The 21,166-nt window shown below is 40.1% G+C and overlaps 1 protein-coding gene across 1 annotated transcript; it reads right to left on the bottom strand.

The window, feature by feature from the left end:
* Nucleotides 1-7,994: 7,994 nt before the first annotated feature.
* rsl24d1 (ribosomal L24 domain containing 1) lies at nt 7,995-11,272 on the bottom strand. Its single transcript, XM_061969277.1, has 6 exons — nt 11,104-11,272; nt 9,878-9,991; nt 9,672-9,744; nt 8,596-8,659; nt 8,387-8,472; nt 7,995-8,303 (listed from the first exon to the last, which is right to left on the bottom strand). The coding sequence occupies exons 1-6, from the start codon at nt 11,182-11,184 to the stop codon at nt 8,227-8,229; spliced, it is 495 nt and encodes a 164-aa protein (XP_061825261.1). The 5' UTR covers nt 11,185-11,272; the 3' UTR covers nt 7,995-8,226.
* Nucleotides 11,273-21,166: the final 9,894 nt, after the last annotated feature.

The raw sequence follows: 21,166 nt of genomic DNA, 5'->3' as shown, positions 1-21,166 counted from the left end.
CCTCTCCAAGTACCACCTTCCATCCATCCATCCATCCATCCATCCATTTCCTACCGCTTATATATACAGGTAAAAGCCAGTAAATTAGAATATTTTGAAAAACTTGATTTATTTCAGTAATTGCATTCAAAAGGTGTAACTTGTACATTATATTTATTCATTGCACACAGACTGATGCATTCAAATGTTTATTTCATTTAATTTTGATGATTTGAAGTGGCAACAAATGAAAATCCAAAATTCCGTGTGTCACAAAATTAGAATATTACTTAAGGCTAATACAAAAAAGGGAATTTTTAGAAATGTTGGCCAACTGAAAAGTATGAAAATGAAAAATATGAGCATGTACAATACTCAATACTTGGTTGGAGCTCCTTTTGCCTCAATTACTGCGTTAATGCGGCGTGGCATGGAGTCGATGAGTTTCTGGCACTGCTGTTATGAGAGCCCAGGTTGCTCTGATAGTGGCCTTCAACTCTTCTGCGTTTTTGGGTCTGGCATTCTGCATCTTCCTTTTCACAATACCCCACAGATTTTCTATGGGGCTAAGGTCAGGGGAGTTGGCGGGCCAATTTAGAACAGAAATACCATGGTCCGTAAACCAGGCACGGGTAGATTTTGCGCTGTGTGCAGGCGCCAAGTCCTGTTGGAACTTGAAATCTCCATCTCCATAGAGCAGGTCAGCAGCAGGAAGCATGAAGTGCTCTAAAACTTGCTGGTAGACGGCTGCGTTGACCCTGGATCTCAGGAAACAGAGTGGACCGACACCAGCAGATGACATGGCACCCCAAACCATCACTGATGGTGGAAACTTTACACTAGACTTCAGGCAACGTGGATCCTGTGCCTCTCCTGTCTTCCTCCAGACTCTGGGACCTCGATTTCCAAAGGAAATGCAAAATTTGCATGGTTGGGTGATGGTTTGGGGTGCCATGTCATCTGCTGGTGTCGGTCCACTCTGTTTCCTGAGATCCAGGGTCAACGCAGCCGTCTACCAGCAAGTTTTAGAGCACTTCATGCTTCCTGCTGCTGACCTGCTCTATGGAGATGGAGATTTCAAGTTCCAACAGGACTTGGCGCCTGCACACAGCGCAAAATCTACCCGTGCCTGGTTTACGGACCATGGTATTTCTGTTCTAAATTGGCCCGCCAACTCCCCTGACCTTAGCCCCATAGAAAATCTGTGGGGTATTGTGAAAAGGAAGATGCAGAATGCCAGACCCAAAAACGCAGAAGAGTTGAAGGCCACTATCAGAGCAACCTGGGCTCTCATAACAGCAGTGCCAGAAACTCATCGACTCCATGCCACGCCGCATTAACGCAGTAATTGAGGCAAAAGGAGCTCCAACCAAGTATTGAGTATTGTACATGCTCATATTTTTCATTTTCATACTTTTCAGTTGGCCAACATTTCTAAAAATCCCTTTTTTGTATTAGCCTTAAGTAATATTCTAATTTTGTGACACACGGAATTTTGGATTTTCATTTGTTGTCACTTCAAATCATCAAAATTAAATGAAATAAACATTTGAATGCATCAGTCTGTGTGCAATGAATAAATATAATGTACAAGTTACACCTTTTGAATGCAATTACTGAAATAAATCAAGTTTTTCAAAATATTCTAATTTACTGGCTTTTACCTGTATATACTGCTGCTCCTCCACATCGAGAGGAGCCAGATGAGGTGGTGCGGGCATCTGGTCAGGATGCCACCCGAATGCCTCCCTAGGGAGGTGTTTAGGGCACGTCCGACCGGTAGGAGGCCACGGGGAAGACCCAGGACACGTTGGGAAGACTATGTCTCCTGGCTAGCCTGGGAACGCCTCGGGATCAGCCGGGAAGAGCTGGACGAAGTAGCTGGGGAGAGGGAAGTCTGGGCTTCCCTGCTTAGGCTGCTGCCCCCGCGACCCGACCTCGGATAAGCGGAAGAAGATGGATGGATGGATGGAAGTATATTTATTATTTTTGTCACTGTGTTTGAACAGTAACACTGTGTTTAAGTTAAAGTCCCAACGATTGTCACACACACACTGGGTGTGGTGAAACTTGTCCTCTGCATTTGACCCATCCCCATGTTCACCCCCTGGGAGAAGAGGGGAGCAGTGAGCAGCAGCGGTGGCCACGCTCGGGAATCATTTTGGTGATTTAACCCCCAATTCCAACACTTGATGCTAAGTGCCAAGCAGGTAGGCAAAGGGTCCCATTTTTTGTAGTCTTTGGTATGACTCGGCCGGGGTTTGAACTCACAACCTCCCAGTCTCAGGGCGGACACTCTCCTTCTGGGAGATGAGGGGAGCAGTGAGCAGCAGCGGTGGGTGGCCGCGCTCGGGATTCATTTGGTGATTTAACCCCCAATTCCAACACTTGATGCTGAGTGCCAAGCAGGGAGGCAACAGGTCCCATTTTTTGTAGTCTTTGGTATGACTCGGCCGGGGTTTGAACTCACAACCTCCCAGTCTCAGGGCGGACACTCTAACCACAAGGCCACTGAGCTGGTATTTGTAAACAGAAAAATAAAACACTGTACTTTAATCAAGTGATTATTTGGCTTACCACTACAGTTTGAGAGTCACTGGTATAAATGTTTGCTTTTTTTTCCTAAAACCTTTATCCTGTGTTTTATTCTGTAATAATTGTGGTCGACAAATTTAAGACAAAATCATGTCATTCAATGATCTGAAACAGTTTTAAGTAAAAAGTGTCTGGCCCTGGTAGGATCTGGTAGTTCAAACTTGGCACTCCAAGTATACCTTCCATCCATTTTCTACCGCTTGTCCCGTTCGGGGTCGCTGGGGGTGCTGGAGCCTACCTCAGCTGCATTCGGGCGGAAAAGTACCACCTTAATGACCGATATTAAAATACAATAGCGTTGTCGGTCTTAGTATTCATTAAAAACCAGGCAGAGGTTTTATTTAACAATTATATTTATTATTTTTGTCACTGTGTTTGAACAGTAACACCGTGTTTAAGTTAAAGTCCCAACGATTGTCACACACACACTGGGTGTGGTGAAACTTGTCCTCTGCATTTGACCCATTCCCATGTTCATCCCCTAGGAGATGAGGAGAGCAGTGAGCAGCAGCGGTGGCCACGCTCGGGAATCATTTTGGTGATTTAACCCCTAATTCCAACACCTGATGCTAAGTGCCAAGCAGGTAGGCGATGGGTCCCATTTTTTGTAGTCTTTGGTATGACAACCTCCCAGTCTCAGGGCGGACACTCTAACCACAAGGCCACCGAGATGGTACTTGAATACAGAAAATTAAAACACTGTATTTTAATCAAGTGATTATTTGGCGTACCACTACAGTTTGAGAGTCACTGGTATAAATGTTTGCTTTTTCTTTTTACCTAAAATCTTTATCCGGTGTTTTATTCTGTAATAATTGTGGTGGACAAATTTAAGACAAAATCATGTCATTCAATGATCTGAAACAGTTTTAAGTAAAAAGTGTCTGGCCCTGGTAGGATCTGGTGGTTCAGGGGTGTCAAACTCATTTTAGATCGGGGGCCACATGGAGAAAAATCCACTCCCACCCAAGAGGGCCGGACTGGTAAAATCAAGGCACGATAACTTAAAAATAAAGACAACTTCAGATTGTTTTCTTTGTTTAAAAAAAAAAGAACAAGCACATTCTGAAAATGTACAAATCATAATATTGTTTTTTGTTTTTTTTACAATTACCTGTTGCAATTAATAGTATATATACACTTTATTTGTCATTATTTATATTTTCTGAATAAATTATGTGATAATGTTCATCAGTCAACTCATTGGTGTTAATTTTCAATCTATCAAGATGAAAAAATATATATATTAAAATCAAATGACAGGATGTTATTTATGTAGTTTCATCAGTTTCCTAGACTGATGTACTAACATCCAGGGGGGCCGAAAAGGGGGGGGGTAAATGAGACGGATTCTAGGGGCCCATGATGGAGGGGGGCCCAGAGAGGCCCCTAATGATGATGAAATTATAATACAGAAAAAATAATGACACTGTGTTGGGTGCCCTGTAAAGATTATTTTCATGGGGCCCAAAATCTCTAGCGGCGCCCCTGCTAACATCATGTGGTTTATTTTGTACATATGTAGCATCATCTCCAAAGATACAAAGAATTGCTATTGCGACATCCAGTGGACATATTTAGAACAGCTGTTTCTTTCATTCAAAAATTTCGGGTTAACTCATCCCACGGGCCGGAAAAAACCTGTGCGCGGTCCTGATCCGGCCCTCAGGCCGTACGTTTGACACCCCTGTGGTAGTTGCTAAAATTTGCCCAGATAAATGCAGGTTTGGCACAGTATCACTAATTGGGTAACTGCAGACCCAGCTGCAAGGCAAGAATTGATTGCAAAAACGCTTGTAGTCTGGCACCACCACCCTTTAAAGCTTTTTATTCAAAAACTGTGTATGCATTGACAACCTTGTTTATTTCATTTGAAAAATAATTATGACTATAACACAATAGTAAGGTGCTGACTTTTTTTTCCCACTGCACCCATATAGCTGTGCATTGGCTAGGTAAAAACATCATTGCTTGACTTGCAGGATTGCATTACTTTATAAGAGCTTTATGTGTAGTGTAAATTGTTAATATGCTATTCAAAAAACATTTTATTTTACCCCTTTAAACTGTAATGTTTCTTTTTTATTCTGGTAGTAGATAACAGTGGTGTTGAAATGCAGTGCATTAACCTGAAGATCGTAATATTTTGGATGGAATTGGTAGATGTCATATGTGGCACATTTTTAATAGACAAATAATGTCAGGAACAACACCATGACTGCCAAAATTTGGTGTTTGCAATCTAGTAAATCTACCCCTATGTTGGCAGGTGAGTGACCGCACTGTATTGTAAACGATTATAGATTTTTTCAAAAATGTACACACCCTCACTACTCACATTACTGACAAAATCTTAACTTTTTAAATAAAAATTGATTGCGTGTGGGAATTTTAGAATACTGTACATTTAATACATGCTTTGCGAATACAAACGTCCATGTAAACTGACCGGACAAATCCTTTTACATTTTTAAAAACATTATAAAATACAAAAAGAACATCAGGATATAGAACTACTTTTAAATACTATTCAACTAAACTGTTATTGTGCCATGTTGCTAAAGACATACCTCATACCAAATTAATGCTTCACGTACGCTCTATCAAAGTCAAAGTCAGCTTTATTGTCAATTCTTCACATGTGCAAGGCATACAAAGAATTGAAATTGTGTTTCTCATTGTCCCATGCATAGACAAGACAAGACGTATATCTAACTACTACAGTAACAATAACAAATAAAAATCCTACATTCTGTGGATACTTCGGCGACACCCAGAGGTGATACTTGGGCCTTTCCAACATTTGATTTCAACAATGTTAAAGATTGCGACAAGCACACAAAATTAACCTTTCCCCCAGTTCATTTAATGCAGGGGTCCCCAAACTTTTTGACTCGGGGGCCGCATCGGGTTGAAAAAATTTGGCGGTTGGCCAGGCTGTGTATGTATATATATATATATATATATATATATATATATATATATATATATATATATATATATATATATATATATATATATTCCGAGCACGATGATGGCACGTTATCGATGGGAAAATGCATTTTTAGACAATATGATTTGCCTGAGCGGCTAGTAGACACTGAGAGTAACAAGCGGTAGAAAATGGATTAGAAAGGACAGATTTAAAAAAATAATACCTGAGTAGTCGTGAGTTCAATCCCGGCCTCTGGATCTTTCTGTGTGGAGTTTGCATTTTCTCCCCGTGACTGCGTGGGTTCCCTCCGGGTACTCCGGCTTCCTCCCACCTCCAAAGACATGCACCTGGGGATAGGTTGATTGGCAACACTAAATTGGCCCGAGTGTGTGAATGTGAGTGTGAATGTTGTCTGTCTATCTGTGTTGGCCCTGTGATGAGGTGTCGACTTGTCCAGGGTGTACCCCGCCTTCCGGCCGATTGTAGCTGAGATAGGCTCCAGCGCCCCCCGCCACCCCGAAGGGAATAAGCGGTAGAAAATGGATGGATGGATGGCGTAATAAAAAAATATTTAAAATTAAAAAATACTTCTTTTTTTTTACTTGGGACTTCCTGTGGGCCGGATTTTGGACGCTGGCTAGCCGGATCCGGCCCGCGGGCCGTAGTTTGGAGACCCCTGAGACTCCTGTGGTAGATGAATTTCCACCAAGAAAGCACACCATTTAGACTTATACTTAGACAACCTTTACTGGTCCACAAGGGAAATTGTTCTTTATATGCATTTAAAGTTATTTTTAACCCTCCACACTGCTTTCACAAACACTTAAACATTTCTTATGCACTTAAAACACTATTTTAAAATCTGTGATGCACTGTCCTCATGGGCCAACTCAAGCCTGCGGGCCGCCAGTTAATGAGTTGTACACATATACATTGCATCCCGAAAGCATACATAGCCTTTCAATTTTTCCATATTTAGTTGTTACAGCCTTATTTCAAAATAGAATACATTCATTTTTGTCCTCAAAATTCTAAAGACAATACCCAATTAGATATACATTAATATTCACAGCATATGTTCAATACTTTGTTTATGCACCTTTGGCAGCAATCACAGTCTCAAGTGTTTTTGAATACGATGCCACAAGCTTGGTACACCCATCTCTGGGCGGTTTTGCCCATTCCTCTTGGCAGCACCTCTCAAACTCCACCAGATTGTATGGGAAATGTTGGTTTTCATTCACGATGTCTCTGTACATTGCTGAATTCATCTTATTCCAGTCAAGGAGGTGACCAAGAACCCGATGGTCACTCTATCAGAGCTACAGCATTCCTCTGTGGAGAGAACCTTACAGAGGGACAACCCTCTCTGCAGCATTCAGGCCTGTATAGTAGAGTGGCCAGACAGAAGCCATTCCTTAGTAAAAAAACCAAAAAAAACCCACATGGAAGCCCGTCTGGAGTTTGCCAAAATACACCTGAAAGACTCTCAGACCATGAGAAATAACATTTTCTTGTCTGATGAGACAAAGATTGAAATCTTTGGCGTGAATGTCAGAAATCATGTTTGGAGGAAACCAGGCAGCCAATTCCATCCCTACAGTGAAGCATGGTGGTGGCAGCATCAAGCTGTGGGGATGTTTTTAAGCAGCAGAAACTGGGAGACTAGTCAGGACAAATATTCAGCAATGTACAGAGACATGCTGGATGAAAACCAACACTTCCTATCGACACTGATGGCGCTTGAGAGGTGCTGCAAAGAGGAATAGGCGAAACTGTCAGAAGATAGGTGTGCCAAGCTTGTGGCACTGTATTCAAAAAGGCTGGACTGATATTTCTGCCATAGGTGCATTTAACAAAGTATTGCGCAATAGCTGTGAATACTTATGTAAATATGATTTTATTTTTTTAGTTTATTTTTAATGAAATAAAATAAAAAATTTAAAACATTTTCACATTGTCATGATGGGGTATTTGTACAATTTTTAAAATTGAATGTATTCCATTTTGGAATAAGGCTGTTACCTATCAAAATGTGAAGTGCTGCGAATACTTTCCAGATGCACTGTATGTGACATACAGTATGTCACAGAGCTTCTTCAGGTATGTAAACCATAAGAAGCTGTGGATCCGCTTTGTCTCGCATCTAGCTTTAATGGTATCTTGGTGATTGTCACAGCCAAGGTGCTTGCAAGCAACACTCGGCACACTACGCCAGTAAAGAGAAGCTGTCCTGGCAAATATTTTTTTCTGTGGTTGTTTTCAGTGCCACTTCGATTGCGAACTTTATATAGATTGACACAATTTATTTTTTCTCAATTTTATTGACAAACTTGAGTATTTTAGATCCTCACAAAAAATGTTTCATTTTGTCGGGATGTTAGTAGACGAATGACATTTCCAGGAGTCTTCCAGACTCAGTAAGAGTTGGCAACTATACAGTATGTAACACAAACAAAGCATACAAAATTACAGCAGCCTTACATTTGATAAATATTTGTTTTTATTTTGCTGTTGTATTAATGGAATATGTTATGGTATGTAAACAACAATTTTGTGGAAAGCACGCACACATCCTACAGAAGGGGTTTTAAGCGGATTTAAAACACTTGAAACTGAATGCACAGCAGATTCCAACTGCATTCACAATTGTTGGCGCCCAAACAAATGTAGAGTCCACCAGAAAGAAACACTCAGTTGTCTTAAAAACAGAAACATTAATCATCTTCACCCGCCATGTCCACGTCCTCTTGTAATTTTTGCAACATTTTCTCTTCCATTTTCTTGGCTTTTCCTGTGACAAAAAAAGTTTTGTATACCACTTCAAAATAAACAGTTTTTGACACAACACATAAGATGCTTTCACCAAGGGCTTACCTGCGTGGGGGGCTTTGATAAGGTGAATGTTCTTTTTCACCTCCTTGATGTCCTCTTCCTTCTCCAATTCTTTGCCCTTCTTTAATCTGCAACATCAACACAAAACAATGCTAGACAAAGCCACCATATTTGTTCCATAAAACCAAACAGTAGATGTACAAAAATGATGAAGTGAAAGACACTTCCTAACAAAAAAGTGCAATGCGAACCTGTTCATGATAAATCTTGCCTGCCGTTTCCGTTTGATTTCTTCCACCCTCTTCATTGCATTCACTGCAAAAATGACAAAGTATGGTAAGCATTCAACTAATAAAGCAATACACAAGTACTGCTAACATCAAGTACTGCAACTGGAGTCTTGTAAATCAAAGAGACTTGCCGCATTAAAAGAAAAAAAATCTGCTACTATTATGCCCTTCTACCATATTTTAAAGTGGCACCTCAACTTACGAGTGCTTTGAGATACGAGCTGTCTCTTGGTTAATTGTTAAGCTTTAAGTAAGAGCAGAAGTTGGAGTTAGGAGCCAACCCACTGCAAGTTGCCAGTGATTAGATCAACCAAACATCCGGTTTTATGCGCTATCATTAGCTCAATATCGACAACTTTGTTTTCCAAATATTGGAACGGAAAGAGTGTAAAGAAAAGCATTTAGATTAAAAAGTGGATGACATTCATTGAATTAAAGAAAGAAATCACCCAAAACATGACAGAGCATGTAGCAGTCTTAGCGAAGTCTTTGTAGCGTATAACTGCGAGTCTGCAATGGGCATTAAAGTACCGTAATATCTAAACGTCAGACATTTATCCATGAAAATATGGTGAAGCTGCTGGTGGTGTAAAAAAAATAGCGTCTTCTCTCCAAAGTATACGCTATACATTATTATTACATCACTTCACCAGACTAGTGTAGTTGTCAACAGTACATTGTACTGTATTGTTTTTATTTTATACAATAACTGTTATATAAAAGTTAGTTTTGATTTTTTTTTTTTTAAAAGGTATGTTACATGTTCAAAGTTAATTTGAGATACAAGTGTTTTAAGTTACGTGCTCATTCATACTACCAATTAAGCACATAATGAGGTAGTACTGTAAACAAAATATTACAAACAGCTCATTATATGATCCTTTGAAGAAACCTTAATGTATTCTCCATTTACTTTTATTTATTTAAAACACAAGTCCACATATTCTCAATGTTATGTTCCGATTACCACAGCCTTGTTTTCCACTCCAATTACTTTTCAATCAAGCTATGTATTAAGTTGATAATGTGTACAATACCTGTCTTGTCCCACATCTCCCTGTTATATTTAACAGGTATATTTCTGCGTTTCTCAAACTCCAAAGCGTTATCCTGAAATACACATTATAGAAGGACATTAGTAACATAAAAACAATGCAAATATATTTTATTACACATTTTTGGCTGATGACTGGTCAACTAACTGGGTTTAAAAATATAGAAATTGAATTTGAATACATCTTACCACTGTCAATTCCTTTCCAGCTGCCTTTCTGAATGCTTTGGTCCATCTGGTCTTTCTGGGGTTGCGCTTCTTCTTGAAATTCCTGTGACATTTGGATTTGCAGAATCTGAACGTCTGTAGAAAAAAAATGTTTTACATTATACAAACAAACAGAAGTCTTGCAAACTGTGTCAAAAACATATATTTGTTGGTGTAGTTCAGCTTTAATTATGATATGCCAGTGGTTCTTAACCTGGGTTCGATCGAACCCTAGGGGTTCGGTGAGTCAGGCTCAGGGGTTCAGCGGAGGTCAAGACACACCCGACTCATCGTGTACGGTAAATACAAACTTCTCCCTATTGGCGTATTACGGATACGGCAACAACAGAAGTCACACTGATTTGCAGGTGTGTAATTTATTATGAGTTTATGCACTGTGTTGGTTTTGTTCTTTGAACAAGGTGATGTTCATGCACGGTTCATTTTGTGCACCAGTAAAAAAACATGGTAACACTTTAGTATGGGGAACATATTCACCATTAATTAGTTGCTTATTAACATGCAAATTAGTAACATATTGGCTCTTAACTAGTCATTATTAAGTACTTATTAATGCCTTATTATGCATGGCCTTATTATAACCCTAACCCTCTAACTCTGGCCCTAACCCTAACCAAATAACTTTAAATTAAGTCTTTGTTACTTAGAATATGTTACCAAAAACATATAACTTTGTCTTGAATTTGGAAAAAAACAACATTTTATTTTTCACTAAAGAAGGGTTCGGTGAATGCGCATATGAAACTAGTGGGGTTCGGTGCCTCCAACAAGGTTAAGAACCACTGTGATATGCAGAAAAAAAAATTAAACCAGATCCTAACTGACGTGTGTTTTAAAGAGAGAGACCACTGAGTGAGATGACGTTTCACCAGTTCACCCCTAGGTGGTGCACTGGGTCCACGTGACTAACAACATCCAACTGCGCATGCGCATGTAAAACGGCCGGGCCTAAAATCTAATCGCTATATCATACGAATAACCGTGTATCATCTTTTAACTGACATGTTGTGTCCATGTTTGAGCTTATTTGCTAGCTTTTCAACTCTCTATAACGTCAGAACTAATCAGCGAAGTATTCAATTGCCACGTGAGCACGTTGCACTCGCACGCTAGCATTAGCCGACCACATGAAAAACACACAAACGCTCAACTTAGTTGATTGTTAAGAGGTACAGAATACATCATACCTTGCAGTCATTCCGTACAAACATTACTCCATGCCCTGGGTACACAGGACCCGAGCAGAAGTAACATTTTTCGATACGCATTCTCGAAGTACGAGTGAGGCGCACTACACCTCACAACAACAAGACCGCCTACTTCTTCTTCTTCTCTGTGTTTTACGGCGGTTGGCATCCAACCTAATGGTGCAATACCGCCACCTTCTGCTCCGGAGTGTGGGTCAGACAGTAGTGCACAATCTACATCCTCATTTCACAAAAAAAAACTTGAAATAAACACACACAAAAAATACTATTAAATACCTATCTAACCCTTTACCAAAACTCACCTGCTCTATATTTTAACCCACCTCTTCCTAACCCCCAACATTTACCATGAATTGATTTACGTGGACCCCGACTTAAACTAGTTGAAAAATGTATTCGGGTGTTACCATTTAGTGGTCAATTGTACGTAGGGGTGTAACGGTACACAAAAATTTCGGTTCGGTACGTACTGTGCCGAAGCATGCGTTGAAACTTCGAGAAAGTCTCGAACTAATTGGCTCACTCAAGTTGATCAATGCCTCATCTCAGGGCCGGCCCGTGGCATAGGCCGTATAGGCAAATGCTAAGGGCGCCGTCCATCAGGGGGCGCCACGCCAGTGCCACAAATGTTGGAGAAAAAAAAAAAAGAAAAAAAGTTGGTACTATTATTTCTAAATACAAAAAATAATCTCACGTTAATTAAAATGCAAAGTAAAGCCTATTTAATAGAAATATTATTTGTTACAACATTACGCCCCCCCCCCCCCCCCCTCCTCCCCCCGCACGGTGCGCCCCCTCCCTTCCCGTATCATGACTCTTTTTGGACGTCACCACATCAAAAAATCAACACAAGATGCCAAAACTGTCAGGTGCCCAGGGAAGAAAAAAGAGAAAAGAAGAGGAGGAGAAACGAGAAAAGACAGAGGTAGCAGGTAGGTAACGTTAGCCTACATGAAATTATTTGTCTGTTACAGAATGTGATAGTAACCTGGCTTTTTAGCATTAAGCTAATGTTACATGATTCGGCAATTGCTAATCAATAAATAGCTAGTTCTGTTTTAACGTCGGGTTAATATTGTGGAGGGGGCTAAATTGTTATGGAAAATAATAATGTAACGTTAGGTAATTACAGTACTCCCACCTTACATTCCTCAGGGACATTTCTTTCTTTCTTTAGTTTATTTCGAACATGAACACACTTACATCATAATACATCACACAATTTCATATCATTTCATTTTACATCATGCCTGAAAAGGAGTAGGAAGAAGCAAAGCTTATTTAATCCTACCCCTTTCCCACTTCAAAGCGTTTACAAATATATAGAATCATTTACTGACCTTTTTATATAATAAAATAACATCTATGAATTAGTATCCAACAGTTTTGTAATCCATCCATCCATTTTCTACCGCTTATTCCCTTTGGGGTCGCGGGGGGCGCTGGAGCCTATCTCAGCTACAATCGGGCGGAAGGCGGGGTACACCCTGGACAAGTCGCCACCTCATCGCAGGGCCAACACAGATAGACAGACAATATCTTATTTTCAATAAGGTTGAAAGTATTTCTCATAATTCTTCTTCTTTGTACTCTGTAAGCACTATTATTTTGAACAACCTCTTAAACTGGATCATATCAGTAAAATTTTTAACTTCTTTACTTAATCCATTCCATCATTTAATTCCACATACTGATATGCTAAAAGTTCTAAGTGTTGTACGTGCATATAAATGTTTGTATTAGATCTTTTAAGCAGGTGTTTTTTGTTTACATTGTTATATTGCCTTCTGGTTAGCTAATGTTTGCCCTGCAGGTAATCGTCACTTTTCCACCCCTTTATATAGTAGGTATAGTTGTAAGTAAAAAAAAAAGGTCAAAGACAAAGCTATTCGGGTTCTTGTGAGTATATACACTTCACTGCCGATGTGGGGGGGCGCCACCTAAAATCTTGCCTAGGGCGCCAGATTGGTTAGGGCCGGCCCTGCCTCATCTGACCATCACTAGGTATAATTATTGCTTCTTTTAATGCGATTGGTAGTTTACCCTCCTCCCACACGTTGTTATACATTTGTAGCAGTTTTGACAGTGCCATCCATCCATCCATCCATTTTCTACCGCTTGTCCCTTTCGGGGTTCTCTCTCCTAAACCTCTGTTTTCCAACCTTTTTTGAGCCAAGGCACATTTTTTGCATTGAAAAAATGCGGAGGCACACCACCAGCAGAAATCATTAAAAAACAAAAGTTGACTGTAAAAAGTTGTTGTCGCAATTGTTGGATATGACTTTAAACCATAACCAAGCATGCATCACTATATCTCTTGTCTCAAAGTAGGTGTACTGTCACCACCTGTCACATCACGCCCTGACTTATTTTGAGTTTATTGCTGTTTTCTTGTGTGTAGTGTTTTAGTTCTTGTCTTGCGCTCCTATTTTGGTGGCTTTTTCTCTTTTTTTGGTATTTTCCTGTCGCAGTTTCATGTCTTCCTTTGAACGATATTTCCCGCATCTACTTTGTTTTAGCAATCAAGACTATTTCAGTTGTTTTCATCTTTCTTTGTGGGGACATTGTTGATTGTCATGTCATGTTCGGATGTACATTGTCTTTGCTCCACAGTAAGTCTTTGCTGTCGTCCAGCATTCTGTTTTTGTTTACTTTGTAAGCCAGTTCAGTTTTAGTTTCGTTCCACATAGCCACCACTAAGCTTCAATGCCTTTTCTTAGGGGCACTCACCTTTTGTTTATTTTTGGTTTAAGCATTAGACACCTTTTTACCTGCACGCTGCCTCCCGCTGTTTCCGACATCTCCAAAGCAATTAGCTACCGGCTGTCACCTACTGATATGGAAGAGTATAACGTGGTAAGTCTGCCGATCTCCAGACAGTACAGAAACTCAACAACAACACATTTTGCAGATTATAATTACTGGTTTGCAAAACATATTTTTAACCAAATAGGTTATATACTCTCCCACGGCACACCGGACTGTATCTCACGGTAGTGTGCCGCGGCACAGTGGTTGAAAAAAAACTGTCCTAAATGCTTCAGACCGCCAATGTCACTTCTTTGTACTTTCTTATTCGTTGATCCCTGAAGCTGTGGGAGATTTAACGCCCCCTGCTGGACATGGGCCGAAACGATTTCACTGTGGCAGTGCGGAATATAAAGTCAACACGAATGCACAGTACACTATACATTTTTTAGATGTAGGTCTTTTTAAATAGGCTTTAAATAGTAATAATTAAAGCCTATTTAAATAGATAGGCTTTAACACGAATGCACAGTACACTATACATTTTTTAGATGTAGGTCTTTTTAAATAGGCTTTAAATAGTAATAATTAAAGCCTATTTAAAAAGACCTACATCCAAAAAATGTATAGTGTACTGTGCATTCGTGTTGTTTTAGCTATTAAAAGTGAACAAAACCAGTGAAGTTGGAACGTTGTGTAAATCGTAAATAAAAACAGAATACAATGATATGTGTTGGGTTTCCTCTTTCTTCACTCATCTTCAATGAATACTCCAGTTGTATATATATGAAAGATGATGGTTTATTTTAAGGATGGTTCAGTACAATGCCTCACAGCACCGGGAAACAAAACATCGGTAACTATGGAAAATAGAACACAACCCCATCGAACTTTTCTGTGTGTGTCTCGCATTCTCTCGCGCGAAGTGAACCGGAAGAGATCACGTGACGATAGCGCGGATGAACCTGCACTACCGTATATAACCTATTGGAGGCGCATAACAACAACGGCAAGCCTCTCTTCTTATGATACACACAAACAGCATTAATAACAATGAGATCACATTTACTCAACACCCCCCTTGATCTCATGACCATGAAACAGTGAAACACATTAGTTTCCAAAAAAAATTATAATTTGAATTTGTCAATCATGGCTCTTGTAGTAGGTTTTGTTAAGATGTCTGCAACCATGTCTTCTGTAGGACAGTAGACTAATGAAATGTTCCCTTCAGTGAGTGCCTCACGAATGAAATGATATTTGACATCAATATGTTTGGACCTCTGTCTATTAACTGGATTTTTGCTCAACAAAAGAGCCCCTTGATTGTCTCCATGAATTGTTGTACAATCGTACAAACATTTGTCCATGCCACTCAACAGTTGGGTGATATAAATACTTTCTCGTGTAGTGTTGGATAAGGCAATATATTCAGCTTCACAAGTTGACAATGCAACTGTTGGTTGTTTCTTTGATTTCCAGGATATAGCTGGACCTTGTTTTGTTAGACAGAAACAATATCCACTAGTGCTGCGTCGGTCTTCCACTGATGATGCCCAGTCTGAATCGCTAAATGCAATCAGGTTGAGGCCTTCCTCACTTTTCTTGAAACTTAGTTCAAACTCATGTGTACCCTTGAGATACCTTAGCACATGTTTGGCAGCAACTAGATCCTGTGCTGTTGGCTTTGCCAATGTTTGTGATAACCTACCAACAATCCAGCTGATATCTGGTCTGGTGCAGGTCATGGCATAGATCAAACTACCAATGATTTCACGGTATTCTTTGGGGTTTACCACCTCGGTAGTGTCACACTCATTTTCATTTGTAGTGCTCAGTTCTACTTTCTGTTCAGAAGGAGTGCTTCTAGGTTTGCATTCTGACATGCCAAATCTTTCAAGCATCTTTTGTATGTACATATTTTGATCCATTTTGATTTCATTCTGTTTCTGTTCAAAATGAATACCCAGGAAATAAGATATCTTACCCAGGTCTTTCATGTTGAATTTGGCTTTCATTGTGTCTTTGAATTGCTCAAGTGCTTCTTTGCTACTTGCAGCAATGATCAGGTCGTCCACCCAGATGATAACAATGACTGTTTCATTTTCTGTTTGTTTTCGGTAGACACAATGATCAGATAGGTTTCTTTTGAAATTGTTTTGCTCTAAATGGTCATTTAGAAGTTTGTACCAATTTCTTCCTGATTGTTTTAGGCCATAGATTGATTTCTTCAACCTAAATACTAGTTTTTCACCTGTGTCCGATGTTTTCTGAAAACCTTCTGGTTGTTCTAGGTATATCTCTTCATCAATGGGGGCATGTAAATATGCCGTTTTCACATCCATCTGGTGGACGGTGAGGTCATTTTGGACAGCTATTTGCATCAATGCACGCACAGAAGTAATGTCTGCGGTTGGTGCAAATGTTTCTTGATAATCTATACCTTCAGTTTGACTGTATCCTTTGGCAACATATCTAGCTTTGAAAAGCTGTCCTTGTGTTTTCTTTGAGGGCATAAACCCACTTTCCGCCTACTGTATTTTTCCCTTTTGGTAATGTTGTTGGTTCAAATGTGTCATTTTCTTTGAGAGATGCCAACTCGTCTTTCATGGATTTTTCCCAGCTGGCTGCCTCTGATGACATCAGGGTGTCTTTATACGTCTGTGGGACTCCACACATTGCCCTGCAACAGTGATCAATAACGTCATGGCTTTCATTGATATCATCAATGTTTGTTACATTTTCCTCTAAGTATTTTGGAGGAACAATTCTCTCTCTCTTTGGGTAACGACCTCTTTGTTCTGTTCTAGTCTCTGTGTTAGTTGTGGCATCATCTAACACCACATCCTCCTCTACTTCCAGAGTTTGTGTTTGGTTATCAACATCATTTTGAGCTACAGTTTGATTTTCGATGCTCACTGATTTTTCTGATACAGTGTCAGGTAGTCTGGTTTTATTGCTTTCGCAATCTGGGATTTCCAAGTCATACGCATTTGTTTGTGTCTCTTTTTCTGCAGTGTTCTTTTTGGTGAATTTTACCAGTCTGTTTTGACACCGTTCTTGACTGTGGATCATAGACCAAGTATGCTGGACTATTTTTACTATAGCCCACAAATACTCCTTTCTCACACCTTGGTTCAAGTTTCTTGTGACTGTGAGTGTATGCGTAACACTCCGAGCCAAACACCCACATTTTTGAAATGTTGGGCTTCTTTCCAGTTAGCATGAAATATGGTGTGTTCTTTGTTCTGTCATTGTAACATCCTTTCCGAATGTGGGCGGCACTTTGAACAGCATAAGGCCATAATGTTTTTGGTAACTCTTTTTCTAGTAGCATACACCTTGCCATTTCAAACAGTGTTCACCACTGTCTTTCAGCTGTACCGTTTTGATGAGGAGAATGAGGTGACGAGGTTTCATGTCTGATACCTTTCTCTCTCAAAAGTGTTTGAAAATTGTTTCTAGTGAACTCAGTTTCATTATCTGAGTGCATACATTTTACGTTGCCATATGGGGAAACGTCTGCAATGAACTTCTGTCGCAAGGGTAGTTTCACTCTTATTTTTCAAGAAGTAAACAAATACTGCCCCTGAATAATCATCAGTAAATGAGACTGAATATTTATGCCCATCTAATCCAATGGGGTCAATGGGACCGGCCAGGTCAGTGTGCACCAGCTCTAGGGGTGCACTAGCTTTGACATCAGGTAATTTGTTCCTAGTGTTAGTGAATTTTCCTTGTGTACAAATGTCACATTCTATCTTTGCATCTCCTGTAACTGTCATGCCTGTCACAACATTTTGAAGCTCAACACATCATTCACATTGCCCCAAGATCTCGTGCCATGTTTTCACATCACAACATAGATTCACTTTGTCTTTTGACATCATGTCATGCACAGAGTCATCATACGGTTTTTGATGGTTTACCGTTTTGAGGTAGTACAGTCTCTCGTGTACTTCTATCTTGAAGGTGTTTCCTTCTTTCGTGGTGAGCCGGTTTTGTCCTTCTCCGAAGATCACTTGAGCTCCATTAGTCGTGGCTGCTTTCACCGACATGAAGTCTTGTGGGTAGGTTGGGATGAACAAGGCGTTCTTCAGTGTGACGGGGACGCTTCTCCCCTGTGTTGCGTAGAAGAACCACTGCATCGCCTCTCTTCAGCGCCACGTTGTTCTTCCTTGTTCCATCGGCCAACTCCATGTAGTGTTTGTTTGGGTTAAAGTCTCATCAAATCGTGTGAATTTGCTCTTCTCAGTGACTATGTGACGTCGCCCCACAGTCCACCATCAGTCCATTTTGTTTGATGCCGTCTGGAAGCACCAAATGACTGGCTTGGAACACAAAGGAGGTGCCAATTTCCTTTGAATCTTCTTCTTTCTCCATAGTTTGTTTAGCAGAGTCAGGCTTGGTTTTTCTTCTGTACGTCGCGTCTGTATGTGTTGTGCTTCGGTGGTAGTTGCACCACTTTGGTGTTGTTTTGTGGGGACAATTTTTCGCGAAATGTCCACGATTCCCACATCCATAACAGGTCGCTGACGCTATGTCCACTTTCATTGCGTTGTCTGATTTTGGTTTGTGTTCAAATTTCTCTGTCTTTTCGTAGCTTCGTAGTTTGCTCTTGAACTCCACAAAAGTCACTTCATCGTTGCTCTGTGTCATGTGAATGACGAATGGTTTGTATGGTTCCGGTAGGCCCCGCAGAACCATAGCAATGCTCAATTCATAGCTTATTACTTGCTTTGTATTTCTTAAAGCAGTCACTATCTTTTCGGCTCTAATGATGTAGTCTGTAATAGTTTCTTCTGAGTCTTTCTTCAGGGAACACAATTCGTTGTACAGGGAAATAATTCTTGGCTTACCATCACTGGCATAATGGCGCCGTAAAATTTGTAGTGCTTTGCGACCATCGTCAGCAGCGTCTCTCATCACCAACGACAGACTTTTGTCGTCTAGGAACTGGATTAGCTCTGCAAAGCATTCTGAATTCTTCTCTGGGTCCACCTCACCAGAGGAAAGTATTGTGTCCTTTAAACGTTCAAGTCTCATGTGACCAAGAAATTTTACTTCCCAAAGTTCGTAGTTGTCCTCGTCTCCATCGAAGATCAGGCGCTGCCATCTTCCTCCCGTTGCACGTCTGGGCCCATAACCTGTTGGGTTTCCTCTTTCTTCACTCATCTTCAATGAATACTTTAGTTATATATATATGAAAGATGATGGTTTATTTTAAGGACAGTACAATGCCTCACAGCACCGGGAAACAAAACATCGGTAACTGTGGAAAATAGAACACAACCCCATCGAACTTTTCTGTGTGTGTCTCGCATTCTTCGCGCGAAGTGAACCGGAAGAGATCACGTGACGATAGCGCGGATGAACCTGCACTACCGTATATAACCTATTGGAGGCGCATAACAACAACGGCAAGCCTCTCTTCTCATGATACACAGAAACAGCATTAATAACAATGAGATCACATTTACTCAACAATATGCTAATCCTTTTCAACCTATATTCAATTGAATAGACTGCAAAGACAAGATACTTAACGTTCGAACTGGCAAATATTACATATATTAGCTCATTTGGAATTTGATGCCTGCAACATGTTTCAAAAAAGCTGGCACAAGTGGCAAAAAAGACTGAGAAAGTTGAAGAATGCTCACCAAACACTTATTTGGAACATCCCACAGATGAACAGGCTAATTGGGAACAGGTGGGTGCCATGATTGGGTATAAAAGCAGCTTCCATGAAATGCTCAGTCATTCACAAACAAGGATGGGGCGAGGGTCACCACTTTGTGAACAAATGCTTGAGCAAATTGTGGAACAGTTTAAGAACAATATTTTTCAACCAGCTATTGCAAATAATTTAGAGATTTCACCATGTATGGTCCGTGATATCATCAAAGGGTTCAGAGAATCTAGAGAAATCACTGCACGTAAGCAGCTAAGCCCGTGACCTTCGATCTCTCAGGCGGTACTTCATCAAATTGCGACGTCAGTGTGTAAAGAATATCACCACATTGGCTCAGGAACACTTCAGAAAACCACTGTCAGTAACTACAGTTTGTCGCTACATCTGTAAGTGCAAGTTAAAACTCTACTATGCAAAGCCAAAGCCATTTATCAATAACACCCAGAAACGCCGCCGGCTTCGCTGGGCCTGAGCTCATCAAGATGGACTGATACAAAGTGGAAACGTGTTCTGTGGTCTGACGAGTCCATATTTCAAATTGTTTTTGGAAATTGTGGACGTCGTGTCCTCCAGACCAAAAAGGAAAAGAACCACCCGGATTGTTCTAGGCGCAAAGTTGAAAAGCCAGCATCTGTGATGGTGTGGGGGTGTATTAGTGCCCAAGACATGGAAACTTACACATCTGTGAAGGCACCATTAATGCTGAAAGGTACATACAGGTTTTTGAGACACATATGTTGCCATCTAAGCAACGTTATCATGGACGCCCCTGCTTATTTCAGCAAGACAATGCCAAGCCACGTGTTACAACAGCGTGGCTTCATAGTGAAAGAGTGCAGGTACTAGACTGGCCTGCCTGTAGTCCAGACCTGTCTCCCATTGAAAATGTGTGGCGCATTATGAAGTGTAAGATACGACAACGGAGACCCCTGGACTGTTGAACAACTTAAGCTGTACATCAAGCAAGAATGGGAAAGAATTCCACCTGAAAAGCTTCAAAAATTGGTCTCCTCAGTTCCCAAACATTTACTGAGTGTTTTTAAAAGGAAAGGCCATGTAACACAGTGGTAAAAATGCCCCTGTGCCAACTTTTTTTGCAATGTGTTGCTGCCATTACATTCTAAGTCAATGATTATTTGCCAAAAAAAAATTAGTTTCTCAGTTCAAACATTATATATCTTGTCTTTGCAGTCTATTCAATAGAATATAAGTTGAAACGGATTTGCAAATCCTTGTATTCTGTTTTTATTTCCGAATTACACAATGTGCCAACTTCACTGGTTTTGGGTTTTGTACGTGTACATCTGTTTTGTAAATGCAAAATAAGCTGTTTATGAAACAAAACAACATTGCAGTTTTTTTATTTGATATATTGTTAAAAATTTAAAAAGATATGATGGCAATAAAGATTTTAAATGTCATTGCACATTTATCAATGCATTGCAGACAAACATATCACACATACATTTGATATATCAACATTTGATCAAACGTTTTATTTCTTACTAATGTGTTTTTACAGCAATTAACTGGCTAAAGAAGACACAGTGAAACCATTTGGTATATTTTCCAAGGACAATTTTATTTTATAGCATTTGT

The sequence above is a fragment of the Nerophis lumbriciformis genome, linkage group LG10 (genome assembly GCF_033978685.3).
Source record: "Nerophis lumbriciformis linkage group LG10, RoL_Nlum_v2.1, whole genome shotgun sequence".
Classification (NCBI taxonomy): Eukaryota; Metazoa; Chordata; class Actinopteri; order Syngnathiformes; family Syngnathidae; genus Nerophis; species Nerophis lumbriciformis.
The sequence above is the reverse complement of the archived record's forward strand: the minus strand, read 5'-3'. Positions and strand labels throughout refer to the sequence as shown.

Excerpts from the sequence above, each read along its gene's own strand:
- rsl24d1 (XM_061969277.1), bottom strand. The coding sequence starts at position 11,184 with ATGCGTATCGAAAAATGTTACTTCTGCTCGGGTCCTGTGTACCCAGGG. Across the intron at positions 8,473-8,595 it reads GCAAGATTTATCATGAACAG|ATTAAAGAAGGGCAAAGAAT; the intron begins GTTCGCATTGCA and ends TTGATGTTGCAG. Across the intron at positions 8,304-8,386 it reads TATCAAAGCCCCCCACGCAG|GAAAAGCCAAGAAAATGGAA; the intron begins GTAAGCCCTTGG and ends TTTTTGTCACAG.